The sequence below is a fragment of the Eubalaena glacialis genome, chromosome 13, assembly GCF_028564815.1.
Source record: "Eubalaena glacialis isolate mEubGla1 chromosome 13, mEubGla1.1.hap2.+ XY, whole genome shotgun sequence".
NCBI classification, from domain to species: Eukaryota; Metazoa; Chordata; class Mammalia; order Artiodactyla; family Balaenidae; genus Eubalaena; species Eubalaena glacialis.
Genome location: NC_083728.1, coordinates 30735850 through 30754532, shown reverse-complemented (window position 1 = coordinate 30754532; position 18683 = coordinate 30735850). Strand labels below are relative to the sequence as shown.

At 42.9% G+C, this 18683-nt stretch overlaps 1 protein-coding gene across 4 annotated transcripts in view; it reads right to left on the bottom strand.

The window, feature by feature from the left end:
- The window catches only part of PTPRA (protein tyrosine phosphatase receptor type A), a 188025-nt gene that overhangs the window by 40746 nt on the left and 128596 nt on the right, over window positions 1-18683 (bottom strand). For all 4 annotated transcript variants that reach the window (XM_061210014.1, XM_061210013.1, XM_061210015.1 and 1 more), the window contains 3 exons: window positions 10242-10326; window positions 8977-9050; window positions 8626-8762 (listed from right to left, as the gene is read on the bottom strand). In XM_061210014.1, coding sequence (XP_061065997.1) covers window positions 8626-8762; window positions 8977-9050; window positions 10242-10326 — 296 coding nt within the window. The remainder of the gene's footprint in view (window positions 1-8625; window positions 8763-8976; window positions 9051-10241; window positions 10327-18683) is intronic.

Here is an 18683-nt window from a genome sequence, read left to right as displayed (position 1 = left end):
TCTACCCAGCAAAACTACAACAGCATTTGTCACAAATAGGTTTCCCTTTACATATGAATCTGCTTCTGGGTTCTCTATTTTATTCCGCTGGTCAATCTATTCCAGTGCCAATACAAAACTGTCTTAATTACTAAACTTTATAATGACTCTTTATACTGGTAAGGCGGGTCTCCTCACCTTGTTCTTCTTCTTCAGGAATGTCTTGGCTATTCTTGAATCTTTTCTCCTCCATATAAATTTTAGAACCAGCTTGTCAAGTTCCACAAAAAACCTGTTGGGATTTTTATTGGAATTGCATTGAATCTATATATCAGTTTGGGGAGAATTGACAACTTTACAATACTGAGCCTTCTAATCCATTGATCTTATCTCTTTCACTAATTTAGGTTTTTTTCTTTAATGTCTTCAAACATTTTTATAATTTTCTCCAAAGATTTTGTAAATATTTTACTAAATTTATTCCTAGGTACTTCACATTTTGGATGTTATTGTAAATGGCATCTTTTAAAAATTATTAGATTTTCTGATTGTGGCTTATGAATAGAAATGCATTCATTTTTAATGCTGTTTTTGTATCTATCAACCCTGTTAAAATAACATTAATTCTAATAATTTATCTGATGAGTCTTTGGATTTCTCTGGGACAATAATCTCCTCCGTGAAAAAAACTGATTTTTGTCTCTTCCTTTCCAATCCGTAATACCTTTCATTTCTTTTCTTGCCTTACTGTGCTAACGTCTCCAGTATAGTACTGAATCTCATTCACTTTAAAGTTTGAATCCCCTTCCAAATACTCTGGCCACAGTCACCAGTGCCTGAACACTCTGCTGTGATGGGGAGCCTACTACTTTCCAAGGAAGTTCCCCTGATCTTGGAACAGTTCTGTTTAGAAGGACTTAACACCCAGACACACAATTTGTTTTTCCCTTGTACTGACTAGTGTAAAACCCAGGAGGTCAGCTGGTGCCTTCTCTGCCCCTTGGAAATCCTGAACTCCCAATTCCCTGGACTGTTGAATTCTAAAGCCCTTGACATAGGTACTGATAATTCCCATAGGCCTTTGGCTCTGATACATTTATTTGGAGACAACTCATCAATGTAGAGACTATTCTACCTCTGGTTCACTCAGATGCCACACAGTTCTGTCACCAAATTACACATGAATGCTTCTTTACCTGGAAATCCAAGAATTAAGCTGTCTCTACTAAAGATGCAGGGTCCTGCGTGGGTTGGGGGGTTTCACATTTCACAATTCACAGATTGTGACCGCCTCACTGCCTCTAGTTCTTTCCCTAGCTGTCTCCTATCCCCTTCATCTCAGGAGCTAACTAAAGTCTATTTATTTATTTATTAAACCTTAAACATGTTTTAGGGACCTCAATAAGTGGCTTTTCAAAGTGTTTCTTTTAAACAAATTCAGTGCTTCCTTCCAAGACAAACGCTTGTCAGTAAAATGTTCCAGCTTATAACTTTAGGACAAAAGTTCCATTACCCGTAACTTTCAACCACGGTGGGGTTTCATAGAAATGTTACACACTCCCCATTTAGTCTGTCAGATATCCGAAAACAGCTGTCATTTCCTATGCTTATTGTTTCTTCAGCTGTTCACCCCCACGGTCCAGTTTTTCCTCCAAAACAACTTCCCATTTAATGATATTCCTTTTCACAGAGACCTGACCACAAGACTCTTGGCACAGTTCAAGCTGGGGACACCAACTCTATTCTATATGCCATCTATACATTAAAGCATAATGGATACTATGCTAAGGCTAATAAGCTTGACTAGCTTTGTTTACTATATTAAAAAAAACTTTTTAAAGTTTTTTTTTCTTCTTCTTTTTGGCTGCACTGCGAGGCACGTAGGATCTCAGCTCCCCAAACAGGGATCGAACCTGCGCCCCCTGCAGTGGAAGCACGGAGTGTTAACCATTGGACCACCAGGGAAGCCCCTTTAAAGTTTTTAATGTCTGCTTTTAAAAATGATATTTAAAAATATGCTTGTTGTAAAAGAAAGTCAAATAATTCAGTAGAAAGTGGAAGTTCCCTATCATGTCTCTCCTGTCTTCTACCCATCCTTGTAGGCAACCACTGCTCAGTTCACAGTATTCCTCCAGACTTTAAAAAAAAAAAAAAAAGGCATTAACACACTCAAAGGCAGACATACATAGATTTTTTTTTTAAAAGGGGATTATACCATGTAAAGTCCCCTGGAATATGTTTTTTCCCATATTTTTCTATGTCAACACATTTATTTTAATGACAGTACAGAATTTCATAATAGATGCAAGAAATTATTCAGCCATTCTGCTATTTGATAAATATTTTCCACTTTATTTTCTTTGCTATTGTAAGTAATGCTACAGTGAACATCCTTGTACAAATATATATTTTGTTTTCTGATAGAGTCCCATAAGTTAGGTCAGATAGTGTAAGCATTTAAAATTTGGTTGATACTGCCAAATCATCCTTCCAGTGCTGTATCAATTTAAACTTCCCCTACCTGTAAGAGTTTCTTTATCCCCATACCCCTGCCCATACTTGATATCAATCTTCTAAAATTTTCAAATCTAACAGGCCCAAAATAATGGTTAGTTTTAATCTGGATCTCCGGATTACTAGATATAGTTGAGCCTCTTTCCCTATGTTTATAGACCATTTGTTTTTCTCCTCTGAACTGCCAATTTTTCTCCTGCAATGTTTAACTTTTTTCTCACAGGTTTGGAGAAGCTCTATACATTATGGAAAATTCTCTGTCTACTTGTGGCAAATAGTTTCTCCCAGTTGGCCACTTTCTTATGGTGTTATTTTTCAGAGATGCTTAACATTTTAATATATTTATTATCTTTCAATCTATTCTATTCTAGCTTCTGAATCTTGTGTTTTGCTTAGAAAGGCCTTCCTCACCCTATGATTACAAGAATATTATTCTATGATAGTGGACACAAATTGGTGTGTTTGTCCTATGTGTTAACTCTCCTCTTTCCTGCCAGGGCTGACCGATGCAAGCACAGTCACACCTGACCTACATTGTACCAACCAGATTCTCTTTTCCAGGATTTTGAAACCCAGGAAGAAGCAGAGGCTTCCCTAGAGGGCCCAGACCCACCAGGATAGGACCTGCTCTGTCCAAAGGCTGGTAGTCTATCTCATCTTTTGATTCTGCCAGCTTCCCCACTTTTTTGCTTGAGTTGACTTCTCTTGTTTTTAAGTAAAAGACCTTAACTCACTTAGCAGTTAGTAACAGAGAGTGGGGTTGTAGGTGAGAGACTGATGGGGGAAATACGGGTGATGTGAACCTGATTACTGAGTTCAGATGAAGGGAAAGGAACTGTTAACCAATTTGCATTATGGGAAAGCGCAAGCCACACATACCTCACGACTATAAAACAGTTACTTCATATTGGCTTGCAATCACCTGGGAGGTGCTCTAGCTGATGGTAAAGCAGTTGGGGGAGGGGGAGTGCCAATTAAAAGGAGATGAGAAATGCTGAAACCAAGGAATAGGATTATTTCTGACAATTTTAGACAGTAAAACAAGAAAAAGCCCAGCTCCAAAATCAAATACTTATCTCCAAAGACAGCACAGAAAGTCAGGGCCCTTCTATGACTGTGCTATGTATTTTGCTGAACCAAAAGTTAAGGTTTCAGAATTTTGCTGGTTGTTAAATGTTAATGCCAATGGAATTCACATCTTTCCTTGGTTGGTCGTGTGAAAGACACGGCTTTAAAGTGAGATAATTGAAATGATGCAGAAAGGAAACAGAGGAGTTGGGGAAAGCCAACTTCTAAAAATCTCTATTATGCTCTCTACTGCATCCTGCTTTCATGATGAAAACTGCCCCACAACCCAGCTCTCATTGCGCATGGATAATCAGGATGCAAGCATAACACGATCTGGAGGGTAAAATACATAAAGAAGGTAGAAAAGCAAAGAACTAACACCCAGAAGAAACTGCAGGCATTCACTGAGTTGGATCATCAAAAACCATAGGAATAGTTGTTGATATACATTTTGAGGATGTTAGGCCAAGGAGGGGTCTAATTCTAATTTTTGAATAGGGCTAGATTTCTAGTTATGGTATGGTTAACTGAACTTCTGCAGTTAGTGTAACCGCTCAGGAAACTGGCCACGGTTCTAATGGTGGGGTGGGGTGGCCAATAGGAACCTGGACTGAATGCTGGGTTCAGCTAGGTAGCAAAGAAAAGCCAGAAAGCCCTTGGCACAAAGTAGAGGAAATCAGTGTTACAGGGGGTCCAACAGCCTCAACCTTCTTACTGACACCTTCACCATGTCCTTGATGGGATCTACAATGCATGCCTCACTAGAAGGTATACATGGGTGAGGAAAGCACCTGCATCTTTTAGAAGAAGGAACTGACTTCAAAAAGGGATTCTTGATCTTAGTGGGATGAAAAAAGCCTCAGAGGCCACAGTTCACCAGGGCTCAGACTTCTCTGAGGTGGATAATTTGTTGTGAAGCTCCCAATAATGGAAATGGGAGGCAGCCAGCTCAGGTCAGTTGAGGGGGCCTGACTAGACTCTCATGCTAGAGAAGGGCTCCTTCTCATCCAACTCCCAGGCCTGAGTCAGTTCACAGACCTAGAACTCTTCAATGATGGGCACATGTAAGAAAGAACCCTGCCACAGCACATCAACACTCCTATAGCATGAACCTTCCTCCTCAACTTCCCTTAAGAATCTGCAGGCATTTACCATGGTAACCACTGGGTAAAGGCAAATACATCTTTTGGGGTCTACTGGGTTCTGGCCTTCAGCTAACTAATTCCTGGGAACCCAGAATGCTATAATTTCATGCTAGTTTGAATGGAGCCTTTGTAGGCCAGGAGATGGAAGGAGTTTTGGCTTGAAGTGGTCTCATGTTAGGAGCTACCTATTTTCCCAATGTATGGTTGGAATAGAATTCTACAGCAAGGAGCAGGAATAACCACATTGGTCCCCTAACCCTTTGGATAGGTACCATTCCAGTAGCTAGAGCAAATGCAAGCTGCTGGAGCAGTAATCTCCCTTTACCAAAAGGCTAGGTCCCTAGATGAGTCACAGAGCTCCTAAGTGCTACAGGAGACTTAAAAGTTGTGGGATAATGATGAGATAATCCATTTAGATGTGTGAGTTTAGTGATGGCGTGAAGCGAGTGCTCAATAACTACTAATATTAGCTATTCTGATGCTTCCTATTACTCTCCATGCAAGCTACCAAATAGATAAGCTGACAGTTTTTAAGAATGTCAGTATAATGTCATACATGAACCATGTGGAGCTGCAGATTTGCAGTTGCTTTTCCAGATGTCATATTTCCTACAGATTAATATAACCCGTGGTACCTGAATTTCGCTATTAATGAGGCAAGTGAGCTTATTTTTTCCTTTATGATGCACAAGGACTACATGAAGCAGTTTCCCTTTCTCATGGCAGGAGCAGCTTCAGTGATAAATCATCTTGACCTCTCTCTGCTGTGAACTGGTTCATTGGGATTTTGTCTCACTGTTTCACAGGACATCACCCTGACAACTATATAGTGGCCTGCCACCTTGGCCAAGTTTTCTGAAAGTCAAAAGCCAGCAGCAAGTCAGGATATCCCCTCCAACATAAAGAATAAGTTGCCACTCCTTGCTCCCATGCCCTCCCCCCGCCCCCACTTCAAGGAGGAGTGATGCTTGCTGGGTCATTATGGATTTTGGAGACAGCATATACCACATGCTGGTGTCCTATTCTGACTCATTTATTGAGTAATCTGAAAAGAGAAGGCTCTCAAGCTGATCCAGGCCATAGAGAAATTAGCTCTGGTAGATTCTACGGGGCCTTAAGTGTCTGTGGTTCAGGCTGAGCAGGAGAATCATAATGAAAAACCTTAGGATGTGGGGACAAGTCCATGATCCTGTCAGCAAGATTATGTTCCTAGCTTAGCACTGGGGTCTGGTAGAGACTGTAAGCCTGACCATGGGACACTAGATATCCATATGACGTCAACTGCCCATCATAAACTAAGTATTATGTGATTCAATAAGCTATAAATTGGGACATGTCCAGAATTCAGCTGAAACTGATGTGTACAGAAGGCGTGCCACACATCCACTCCTTCAATAGATTCCTCTGACTTCCTGATGATATTAACAGTTGACTAAAGGAGAAAAAAGTCCAGCCTAGTGTACAAATGGCTCTGTGAGACATGCTAGCCTATTCTGGAAGCAGATTGCTATGGGATAATCTACTTAAGGTATGGCTCTGAATGAGTATAAAAGAGAAACCCGTCTGGTGAACAGAACTTCAAGCAAGGTATCACACCATCCACTTCACTGGATGTCAGGATCTAAGCTGATCCCTGGGTAGTAGATAACTGGGACAAAAAAGACAGGAAATATTTATGCTCCATGTGTATGCTCACCGGATGGCACTCACTGCAAGAACCCAGGAGATGTTGGTCCGCCCTTTCCCTCACCACCCCAGTGCTGGCCCAATGAGCCCATGAACACAGTGGCCATGATAGCACGGCAATTGACTGTCACAATACCTATCTGAATTTGCCTACCATGCCTCTTAGGAACACCACCTCTATCCAGGTATTCACTGGAATGCCTTATTATGGGATCTCAGGGAATTACCTCTAAACAAAGAACTCATTTCACACAAAAAAGTACAGCCACCAGGTCACATACCCATCACCCAGAAGTAGCTTGCACCATATTTAAAAAACAGCAGAGTGCCTACTGGAGACCTAGCTATAGTGTTGAGGCTGAGGTGCTATCCTGTGGGATGAGGTGAATGTTCATAATCAATAATGAGCATTAAATGGTGTTGTTTTTCTAACAGCCAGAAAAAAGGGTCCAAGTTATTACCTTAACTCTTGCCTGGTAAATGGTCTTCTGCTTCACCTCTTGCTTCCCTCCCATCTATTCTCCACATTGTAGCTAGTGATTTTCTCAGACTGAAAATCTGACCACATCACTCTCCACTCCCCCAAGCCCTTCAGAGGTGGAGCAGATATGAGTGGTAACCCACTCACCCAATAAACATTCCTCCTTGCTACTAGAGCTCCCATTCTGTGGGTTATCCGCCTATCCTCTACATGACACTGGAATAATGTGGATTGGTCTCAGCCAGTTGCGGTAAGTCTATTTCTCCCTTGCTTATGACTAGTTTAAGAAGGAATATGTGACCAGAGAAGTCTCCAGAAGCTTTTGGGAAAGTTTTCCTCACTAATAAAAGGAGACATACAGGAAGAAACAGTTATTCTCTTCTCACTGGACCTTATTTACCCCCATGTGGTGCCTAGAACTGGGGCAGCCATTATTTTTTTTGGGGTCACGCTGCATGGCTTATGGGATCTTAGTACCCCGACCAGGGATTGAACCTGGGTCCTCGGCAGTGAAAGCGCGAAGTCCTAACCATGGGAACGCCAGGGAATTCCCTGGGCAGCCATTTTGGCAACATGAGGAAAGCCAGCCTAAGAGACAGGACTGACACATGGCTGAGTGGAAAGATATGAAGGAGACAGAGTTTAACAATGCCCAAGTTGATGAATTAGCCAACTCTGGAACTGTTCCTGTGTCCTTAAATCCATTCCCCTCTCCCTAATCATTACCACTTTACATCAATCTATCAGCGACTCTGGTCTTAACTGCTGCAGCCCCTAACTGTATTTCCTGCTTCTATCCTGGTCTTCCCATGGGCTATTCTCTAACTAGTAGTCTGAGTCATTTTTTTCCAAATTACAAATCTGGTTGGTCTGTGGCTTCCCACTTCTCTCATGACATTCTACAAGATCTACAGTCTGGCCCAGTCTTCTACATTTTCATCTCTTACTACTCCCTTAAGTCTCTGCACTTCAGCCACTCATAGTCCTTCATTATTTTTTGAATGTGCCCTTCCCTCACCCACCCTCACTACTGACAGATTGCTCCTGATATTCCCAGTGCCTGGAATGTTCCCCATCCCCCTTTCCCCAATGCCCTTGCCTATGATTAGGTCTCAATTAAAATATCATTTTTAAAGGAAGTTCTGAACTGGTGGACTGGAATCATCAACTGGTAGATTCACAAACATGTTCTGCTTCCTTGAGAGAGTTATAAAACATGCAAATGTAAATACTACCCAAGATGAGGCCTGTGCTCTGCAGTCTGCCATGGTCCTCATTTTCCACAATGACCTATTCCTACTGTCTACTTAAGATACCCTGTGACCCCTGGCTCTAGACTCTAAAAGGCCACCTCTTAATATAGGTTCCTATGCCTTTGCACCAGTTCTTCATGTTCTATATTGCTGTTTGAACTTACACAGCAATTTCCCTGAGTGTAGGGACTAGATCTGTTTTTGCCCCCCAGCAAATCCCTGGCACCTTGCACATATCAGATGCTTGATAAGTTTTTATTAAACAAAAGTAACAGATGCAATGATGAATGAATGGATAGATGGGTAGAAGAGGGAGGTATGGCAAATCTTTTTGCATTTCCTGTCCATGGTCACATAGGAAAGGAGTCAGATGAACCTGGTAAAAAATTTCTCACCTCTTAACCCATTAGAAACCTGTTTTCTACCCCATGATTCAAAAGGTTTGACCTTAGGTCTGCCTTCCTCCCTGCTGACACACCAGCCTCAGCAAAGAACTCACGTTGAATTCCTCTCTGAAGAGCTTATTGTCATCAGCCATTCTCCGGTTAATCTCCTCTTCCAGCTTGTCCACAGGCAGGGGCGGATACTTCCTGTTGGTGCTTGGGGACCTGGCCAGAAGTGGTACGCTCTGGGGTTCTGCAGTGCATAAGGGGGAAGGTTGGTCAGGTGCCCTGGGGACACAGCCCTTCTCTGGAGACTAAATTAGGTGTTCTATCTCATGGACCAGGCATCCAAAAACTAGGGGTGCTTTCAAGTCTTTTTTTCTCTTTCCTTTTAGGATGGGGAAACTCCTATTTTCTTGATTTTTCTTCTCCATGAAGGTTCCCCATGTCATTTAGGGGTGTCTTACCCACATCCTCAGTGCGGCCATTGGATAAACGGAAAGAATTGGAATGGCTCCCAGCTTGCTTGTATTTCTTAAACCTAATGAGAAAATGTTCATAGTGAAACACTAAGCACAGAGTCAGGAGAGACCAATCATTGGCTTTGTAGCTCCACTTACTGATTCAGCCTTTTAAAATATCCTTTACCAAAAAACAGGCTCTTTTAGAGACAGGTTCTGCACACACTGAAGCAGCTCCAGTGGTGACTGAGCACCTCAGTGTGCTCTTGCTCACCCTCAGCACACTAGAATCCAACCCAGAGAACCCCACAGTATGTTCTGGCTTGAATGGCTCCTCTGTGCAGCTCCAGTTCCAGGATTCGCTGCAGATCACAGCCACACCAGGGGGAGGTAGGATGTGTGGGTAGAATACAGTGTGGGGAGATAAGAGTATCAAACAAAAATCCTGGTACTTCCCTGGTGTAACCAGGGAGAAGCCCAGAGCTTCAGACTGGGTTGGCACAGGTCTGGCCACAAGTCTCCTGCAGAAAGGTGGAGACACACGACAAACTGTAGGGGTGTACAAGGTTTCCCTCTCTTTATCCCTGCAGAAGAACAGAGGGAGCCCAGAGCAGCTTAAGCTAAAAATAAGGGTAGAGTTAAACCCAATTAGTCAGGGCGGTGACTTCAGCAGGAAGAGAACAAATGCACCTCCTTCTTCCCTCCCTTGGGTTTCCCTTCCTGGCTTTGGTACCTGTTTGAGGAGTAATACCTACAAGACCCTGGAACAAAGTCAGAAAGAGAAACTCTGTAGCTCACATGGTTCAGTTCAGCATGCCAGAGTCAGGGGCCCTAGAGGGGTTTGGGGACAAAGCCCCAACTAGAAATAAAGTAGACCTTTACTGAGCACATAATCTTCACTGGGGTGCTTTCAGGGGTTGTTTCAATAGGGCTAGATCTGAAGATCTTAAAACGCCTATCAGTAACAACAGACTGTGGCTTCTTCCCTCAACCTCTAAACCACTGTCCTGGGTTTTAGGTTGAACTGGAGTTGAGGGACTGGACTTGGGACAGAGGGAAGCAAAGGGGAGGGGCTAGGTGTTAAGGAAGATTATGTAAAACTTTAAAACATTTCTAAGCAGAATTTTAATCTTAGGAGTGCTACCATGAGTCATTCCCCTCTATCCCATTCACTGTCTTTATCCTACTGTCTTCTGGACTGTGGGGGCTTATTGAGAACCTGGGGTATTGAAACAGAGTCCAAGAGAATGCAGAAGCATTAGCACACTCACCTTAACATGTACAAAACTATGATAATAAACACGATCACTAGCAGAGAGGACAGGGCCACCATCACTGCAATAATTGGCGTCTCATCTGAAATCAAGAGAACAAAACATGTTATTATCATTGTATGTAATGGAGGGCTCAAGTCGGCTGCTCAGGGAAACACCCAGATGAGGAAGAAGGGCTCCTCCAAATGCTTATGTAGATGGCTGGGCATGGGGAGGGAGAGAGGGAGAGAAGGGGGGGGGCGGAGAGAGAGAGAGAAAAGAGAACACCTTTCACTGCCAGCCCAGGGCTACTGGGTGAAGAGGGGGGTACAGCAGGGTAAGAGCCCAGGGTGACATGTCCACCCCATCTCTGACTTATCATACATATGTTTATTTTGTGTCTCCCTGCATTACAATGAAAGCTCTTTGAAGGTAGAGACTTTCTTTCATTGCTATAGAGCCTAAAACAAAAACAGTGCTCAGCACATAAGAAATACTCAAATATTTCATAGAGTATTCATCAATCCTGATGGTAAGCTGGGTGTGTAGGGCCAACAATGTACTTTCTCCCAGGCTCAGTGCGCTCCATCTAGAGGAAGATGGGAGAGAAAGGAAAAATGACAATTTTCCTATCATAAATCCAAATGGTTTCCTGGCACAGAGAATACTGTTCCTGATTAAAGCAAGGACACATTATTAGATCCTTAAGCACTGTGTCAAAAAACGCTGGGTACTCTTTTCTACCTCTTTCCACAGCTACCTTTTACCAGGACCCCAACTACAGCAACATCTGGCTTGGAGATACAGCAACTCTGCCCTCCATTCCATAGGGCCTGGCTTCCTTTCCACCCCACACTGAACCTCATGGCAGCTGACCAGGTGCCGCCTCATCCTCTTCCTGCACTCTCATGCCCCCACCATGAACTATACAACCAGTCTGAATTTGTAACTGTCTTCACCATTTTCCATCTTTCCTAGCAGCACCACTTTTCATCCTCTTTAGCAGATCCCCCCATGTAAAGGGCAATCCTGTCACATATGCTCTGTATTACATCTATTACTGTCACCTCAAAGTCCTGTCTTCTTGACCTCATTTACCCTCCTCCAACCACAAACAGCCAGCCCCATGTCTCTCTTCACAGTTAACTTCTCACAACGGTTGTCTTATTTAACAGTTGTTTTCTCTAACCCCTTACCTCTGGGTACTCCTTAATCTATTTTGCTCTGACTCCTACCCTCAGTGAGCCATTTAAATTGCTCATCAAGGACACCAACAAATGGCATATTGCCAAACCCAATGGAAACATTCCCATCTTCATCTGATTCAACCTCTTAGCAGCATTCATTCAAAAAATATTTATGGGGACTTCCCTGGTGGCACAGAGGTTGAGAATCCGCCTGCTGGTGCAGGGGACATGGGTTTGATCTCTGGTCTGGGAAGATCCCACATGCCTCGGAGCGACTAGGCCCGTGCGCCACAACTACTGAGCCTGTGCTCTAGAGCCCGTGAGCCACAACTATTGAGCCCACACACCACAACTACTGAAGCCCGCGTGCCTAGAGCCTGTGCTCCGCAACAAGAGCAGCCCCCGCAACTAGAGAAAGCCCACGCGCAGCAATGGAGACCCAATGGAGCCAAAAATAAATAAAATAAATAAATTTACAAAAGATATTTATGGACCAGCAACTGTATGCCAGGCACTGTTCCAGACACTGGGAATAGAGAATTGATTAAACAGACAAGCGACAGAGAGCTGACATTCTGGGGGAAGTGGGAGAAAACTGTTCATAAACAATTTCAGACAGGGGCAAGATATATGAAGAAAAGAAGGGTAAAGGGATAGAGAGTGATGGGTTTTGGGGAGGGGGAAGTGGTTGGCTATGTTAGAGTAGTTTGGGAAGGTCTGAAGTGGTTATACTGAGCCATTACTTAGAGTGGTCTAAATAATGTGAATAAGTGAACCACAAAAAGATCTGTGCAAAGAGCTTTCTAGGCACAGGGAACAGCAAGCATAAGAGCCCTCAGGAGTTTGGTGGGTTCAAGAAATAGCACAAAGACCAATTTTCATACAAGATGTGGCTGGAGATGTGGGCAGAAGCCAGAAGACTTAGGGCTTTGCAGGCCATGGTAATGAGTGTGGATTTAGTTCTGAATGTGATGAGAAACACTATGTGATTGGAAGGGTTTGAACAGGGGAGAGATATAAATGGATTTACATTCTTTTAAAAGATCAGCTAGTTAAACTGACTCATAAGCAGCAGTCATGAGGTAGGAGGTAATCCAGCAGAATGTGGTATCATGCAAGCCAAGAACAGAGGTTTTCAAGAAGGAGGGAGTAGTCAACTCAATCAAATACTCAATCAACAGATTCAGTAGGATGAAAACAGAGATGTGAAACTGGATTTGACAAGAGGGCAGTTATTGGTGACCTTTTCAAGAGTGGTTTCAGTTAAGCAGTTGTTGAGAAAGCCCAAATGGAGTGAAATAAAGATGGAAAGAAGAGACAGTGAGATACCGACTCCTTATTTGAGGTAAGGACTTTTATCATAAAGAGATACAGAGAAAAGCAGCAGCTGGAGGGAGAAGTGGGGTGGAAAGTTTGTTTTTAAAGAGATGGAAGATATTATACCATGCTTCTTTGTTGATGGCAATTTTCAATCATACCCTGGTATGTGGATCTCATACTGAAATGAGCATTCAAACTGGCTGACTACGCCCTCCTCTCTTCTTTTAAAATTAATTAATTAATTAATTAATTTTTGGCTGCATTGGGTCATCGTTGCTGTGCGCAGGCCTTCTCTAGCTGCGGCGAGCGGGGGCTACTCTTCGTTGCAGTGCGTGGGCTTCTCATTGCGGTGGCTTCTCTTGCTGTAAAGCACGGGCTCTAGGTGCACGGGCTTCAGTAGCTGTGGCAGGCGGGCTCAGTAGTTGTGGCTCGCGGGCTCTAGAGCGCAGACTCACTAGTTGTGGCAGATGGGCTTAGCTGCTCCGCGGCATGTGGGATCTTCCTGGACCGGGGCTCGAACCCATGTCCCCTGCATTGGCAGGCAGATTCTTAACCACTGCGCCACCAGGGAAGTCCCTCCCTCCTCTTTGAAGAACTTTCCTCTCTTGGTTTCTACAACAAAGCACTCTTCTGATTCTATCTCTTGGCTGCTTCAAATTATTTTCCCTTGTCAGTTGTTCCTCTTCTAACACAGATCTCTAAATGTCTGATTTCCTCAGGGCTCTGTTCTTGGCGCTCTTCTCTATATGCCATCTAGTTGATCAGATCAGGCTGGAAGCTCAAGTGATATGCTAGCAATTCCCACATCTGCACTGCTTGGTCAGACCTCTCTTCGAACTCTTCTGAAACTATAATGTCACCTCTACTTTAAATTTCACAGGCAGTGCAAACTTCCTGGGTCTAAAATAATTTCCCTTACTGGTGATTCAGTAGCTAGTACTGCCACCCATCCACCCTGCTGCTCAAGCGAGAAATGTGGAAATCCCCTTAGTTTCTTCCCCATGCTTAGCGTCTATATCCAACCCAGCTGCAAGTAATGTTTTAGCACTAAAACCAACACCTCAAATTTGTCTGCTTTTTTTCCATTCTGTTGCCATCACTCTAGTCTAAATCTCTGTCCTCTCTCAACTGAATCATGGTAAGCTGCTATTCTCGGCCAGTCCATTTTCCAGAAAGCAGGGAGAGTGATCTCGAAGAAAGCAAATCAGATCATGTTCCCCTCTTAGGTAAAACCTTTCAATGGTTTCCCAAGCCTTTAGAATGAAATCTAATATCCTTACCCTGGCCAATAACAACCTCCTCCATTTAGCCCCTGCTTTCTCTATCTCCTCCCACTCTTTCCTTGCTCACTGAACTTCAGCCACTGGCATCCTTCCATGCTGGGTTCACTCTTTCCTTGGGCCTTTGAACATGTTATTCCTTCTGCTGTATATAGCCTCCCTCTGTTCTTTGCCTGGCTAACTCCTAGTCATCCAGTTCTCATTTCAAGTGTTACTTTTACCAGAGAGGTCTTTTCTGACTTAACACTAAATTAGGTAAGCCTTAGTTTCCTTATCTGTAAAATCAGTTATTCTAAAGATTAAATGAGATCATCCATGTAAAGTTCTTGGCACAGTAACTTGTACACAGTCTAGTCGGTGTTAGCTATTATTGTTTTTTATTAGTCTCACAGAGCACTCTGTTATTTCTCTTGATAATACCCGCACACTTTGTAATTATATATTTATTTGAGTATAGCTGATTATGAGTGTCCTTCCTTTACACCATAAATTCCACAAAGGCAAGGATTATATACCTGCTTTGCTTCTCACCATATACCTAACACCTAGCACAGAATTTCACACATAGTGGGCACTAAACAAATACTGGATGGACTACACTGAGTGAATGAATAAAAGAATTAATGACTTATCACTAAATATGTCTTTGTTCAATGCCACTCACAGAGGGCTGTATACCAGGTATTAAAAGAAGGTAATTAGAGACATGTGGCTCAAGACAGTGGGCTGAATCCATAATTTTATTTCTTTCTCTTCCCAAAAGGACACTGAAACGATAGAAGAAACATAAAAATACGAATGAAATAAAAATTGCTTCTGGGGCTTCCCTGGTGGCACGGTGGTTAAGAATCCACCTGCCAATGCAGGGGACACGGGTTCGAGCCCTGGTCTGGGAAGATCCCACATGCCGCAGAGCAACTAAGCCTGTGCACTACAACTAGTGAGCCTGCGCTCTAGAGCCCACAAGCCACAACTACTGAGCCCATGTGCCACAGCTACTGAAGCCCGTGCACCTAGAGCCCATGCTCCACAACAAGAGAAGCCACCGCACCACAATGAAGAGTAGCCCCTGCTCGCTGCAACTAGAGAAAGTCCGCATGCAGCAACGAAGACCCAATGCAGACAAAAATAAATAAATTTATTTTAAAAACTTAAAAAAAAAAAAAGCACATCTGGAAGGCAGCAAAGAGTGGCATCAGCAGACCAGAAACTTTGAGGGATTTGTGGACGACAAAGCAGATGGGATTGGACTGCTGAAGAGATCAATCACAGCTGAAGAGCTTCCAGTTAAAAGGTAAGTACTAGTTCCATCAGTCTGAGCCTAGAAACACCTCAAGTTCAGCGTCAAACCGGGACTGGGGATGAAAGTAGGTCTTGGGGTAGTAGGGTATTTAACCAAAGGCTTGCCAACGCAGTCCATACACCCACAGGCTGAGCAACAAGCTGTGGTATCTCATCTGGGCTCAGTTTGAAAAACAGCGCTCTATACAGAGTGGGGGTGTACTGATGGCTTCTTTACAAAAAAATATATATAAAAAAATATAAGCTGCATATACATTTTATAACTTGTTATTATGGAAAACTTCCAAACTTACACAGGAGTAAAAGAACACTACAGTAAATCCCTATGCACTGACCATTTCACTTTGACAATATTACCAGATGCCAGTTTTTTCATCTCTACCAGGGTTGGGTTTCTCAGCCGCACACTAATAACATTTTGGGATAGATAATTCTCTGCTGTGGGGGGCTCTCGTGTGCACTGTAGGATGTTTAACATCATCTCTGGTCTCTAGCTACTAGATGCCAATAGCAAACCCTTAATTGTGATGACCAAAATCACCTTCAGACGTTGCCAAATGTCTTCTTGGGAGGGAAATCACCCTGAGCTGAGAACCACTGGATTATATTAAGGCAAATCTGAGACATATCATTTCAACTGTATTTACTTCAGTATGTGAAACTAAGAGATAAGGATTCTTAACATAATCACAACACCTTTACCTATTTAAAAAGCAACACTGTAGCCCCTGCTCCCCGCAACTAGAGAAAGCCCATGTGCAGCAACAAAGACCCAACGCTGCCAAAAAAAAAAAAAAAAAAAAAAGCAACACTTATTCCTTGATATAATCTAATATTCAGTTACTGTTTAAGTATCCCTGATAGTCTCATAAATGCTTGTTTTGCTTTGGTTAAAATTGGCATCCAGAGAGGATGCACATGACTGCCAGACACACTAGGTCCACAGAGGGTTTCCTGGGTGGGCCCTAAAGACAGAGGAAGAACAAGAGTGGTACCTGAGGTAATTCTAGGCCACAAGACATGAAGGAGGGGAAAAGAAAGGGAGTTCCGCCTAGAGGATAACTGTGTCCAACTTCCTAAACAATGACTGAACCCCTAGTTTAGGATATGTTCCTCTTTGTCGTCCTGAAGGGACACCTACTGTGAGCACATTCCAATCAACTCAGTGCTCCAGAGCAAAGCTCAACCACAGCCCTATAGGAGACCTTCACAAATACCAACGACAGCAGAGGCAGTATAAGAAATAGAATAAATCTTTAAAAATATACTGCAATTTATGCAAGAGGACCCTGCATTGATTAAAAAGAAAAGCCACTATAAAATGAGAAGCAATCTCATACCTATCAGGAAAAAAAAAAGTCCCAGAAAATAACAGGTGTTGGCCAGGATGTGGAGAAATTGGAACCCTTGTGCACTGTTGGTGGAAATGTAAAATGGTGTAGCTGCTGTGGAAAACAGTATGGCGGTTCCACAAAAAATTAAAAATAGAATTATCATATGATCCAGCAATTCCACTTCTGGGTATATGCCCAAAAGAATACCCATGTTCATAACTAAACACGGGTTTAGTCACAATAGCTAAAATGTAGAAGCAACCAAATGTCCTTTGACAGATGAATGGATAAGCAAAATGTGGTATACGTATACAATGAAATATTTTGTCTTAAAAAGGAAGGAAACATATGCTACAATATAAGGATGAACCTTGAAGGCATTATACTAAGTGAATAAGCCAGTCACAAAAAGACAAACATTGTATGATTCCATTTATATGAGGTACCCAGAGCAGTGAAATTCACAGAAACAGAAAGTTTAAGGTATATAGTATGATGATCTGACTTACATACATCATGAAATGATTATCACAATAAGTTTAGTGAACATCCGTGATCTGATACAGATACAAAATTAAATAGAAAAATTTTTTCTCTTGTGATGAGAACTCTTAGGATTTACTCTTAACAACTTTTCGTATTTAACATACAGTAGTGTTAATTATGTTTATCATGTTGTACATTACATCCCTAGTACTTATTTATCTTATAACTGGAGGTTTGTATCTTCTGACTGCCTTTATCCAATTGCCCCTACCCATACCCCCTGCCTCTGGTGACCATAAATCTGATCTCTTTTTCTATGAGTTTGTTTGTTGGTTGGTTGGTTGGTTGGAAATACATTTTAACTCTCCCAAGCTTTCAGGCCAGAAGAGTCCTCTATCATAAAAGTCAGATTTTACCTCTTGACATCTGAATTACACCCATGTTTTTAATACAGCTAAAGACAATACAGATAGTAAAGATGTTCCCAGGCCTGTGTGAGGGAAGGAGACTCAGATCTATTAATAAAGTAGGAGAGAATTTACAGCTCCCTGTATCAAATCTCAGACTTGGAGACAGGCTCAGAGTCCAGCCACCCTCCTAAGGCTCCTCCCAAACCAGACGGACTCATCATATCATTGTGCTTAGCCTTCTCCTGATCTGGGCCCTCTGGAGATGTGGCCTTGCATGATGCAGGCAAGGCAGGAACAGTGGTCCATTCCCTGCCACTCCCACCCCCACGCCCCACTCCCCAACCACCCATTCTAGCAGAAGTTCACTCCCTAGACTCAGACCAGAGGACAGCATTTAAAAAATACTAAAATGGTGTTCTGGGACAACAGTTGTCTATTTGTTTATGTCCCCTTTCCAAGAAAACAAAGGGTCATGTTATTTTAAGGGCTCACATGTAGACAGGTGAATCACTCAAGGACTTAAGACACACCTTGGTCAACTGCAAAAATAATCAGTGACGGGACCTCCCTGGTGGTGCAGTGGTTAAGAATCCGCCTGCCAATGCAGGGGACACGGGTTCCATCCCTGGTGCAGGAAGATCCCACATGCCACGGAGCAACTAAGCCCATGCCCACAACTACTAAAGCTCACGTGCCCTAGAGCCCACACACCGCAACTACTGAGCCCACGTGTCGCAACCACTGAAGCCCACACGCTCTAGGGCCTGCATGCCGCAACTACTGAGCCTGTGTGCTGCAACTACTGAAGCCCGTGCAACTAGAGCCCATGCTCTGCAACAAGAGAAGTCACCGCAATGAGAAGCCCGCACACCGCAACGAAGAGCAGCCCCCGCTTGTCGCAACTAGAGAAAGCCTGCGCACAGCAATGAAGACCCAGAGCAGCCAAAAAAAAAAAAAAAAAAATCAGTGAAGTAAAAGCCATACTCCTCTAGCCTCACTTCCTAAGGCTCATTTTTTTGTCGTCTTCACACTTTTTGGTAGAAATATTTATCAACACTCAAAGGCAAAGTTGTTTTAAGTGCTTCTTATAGGTTGTTAAGTGCTCTAAAAACAGCAAAAGTCATCAAAAGTTGCCTCAAGT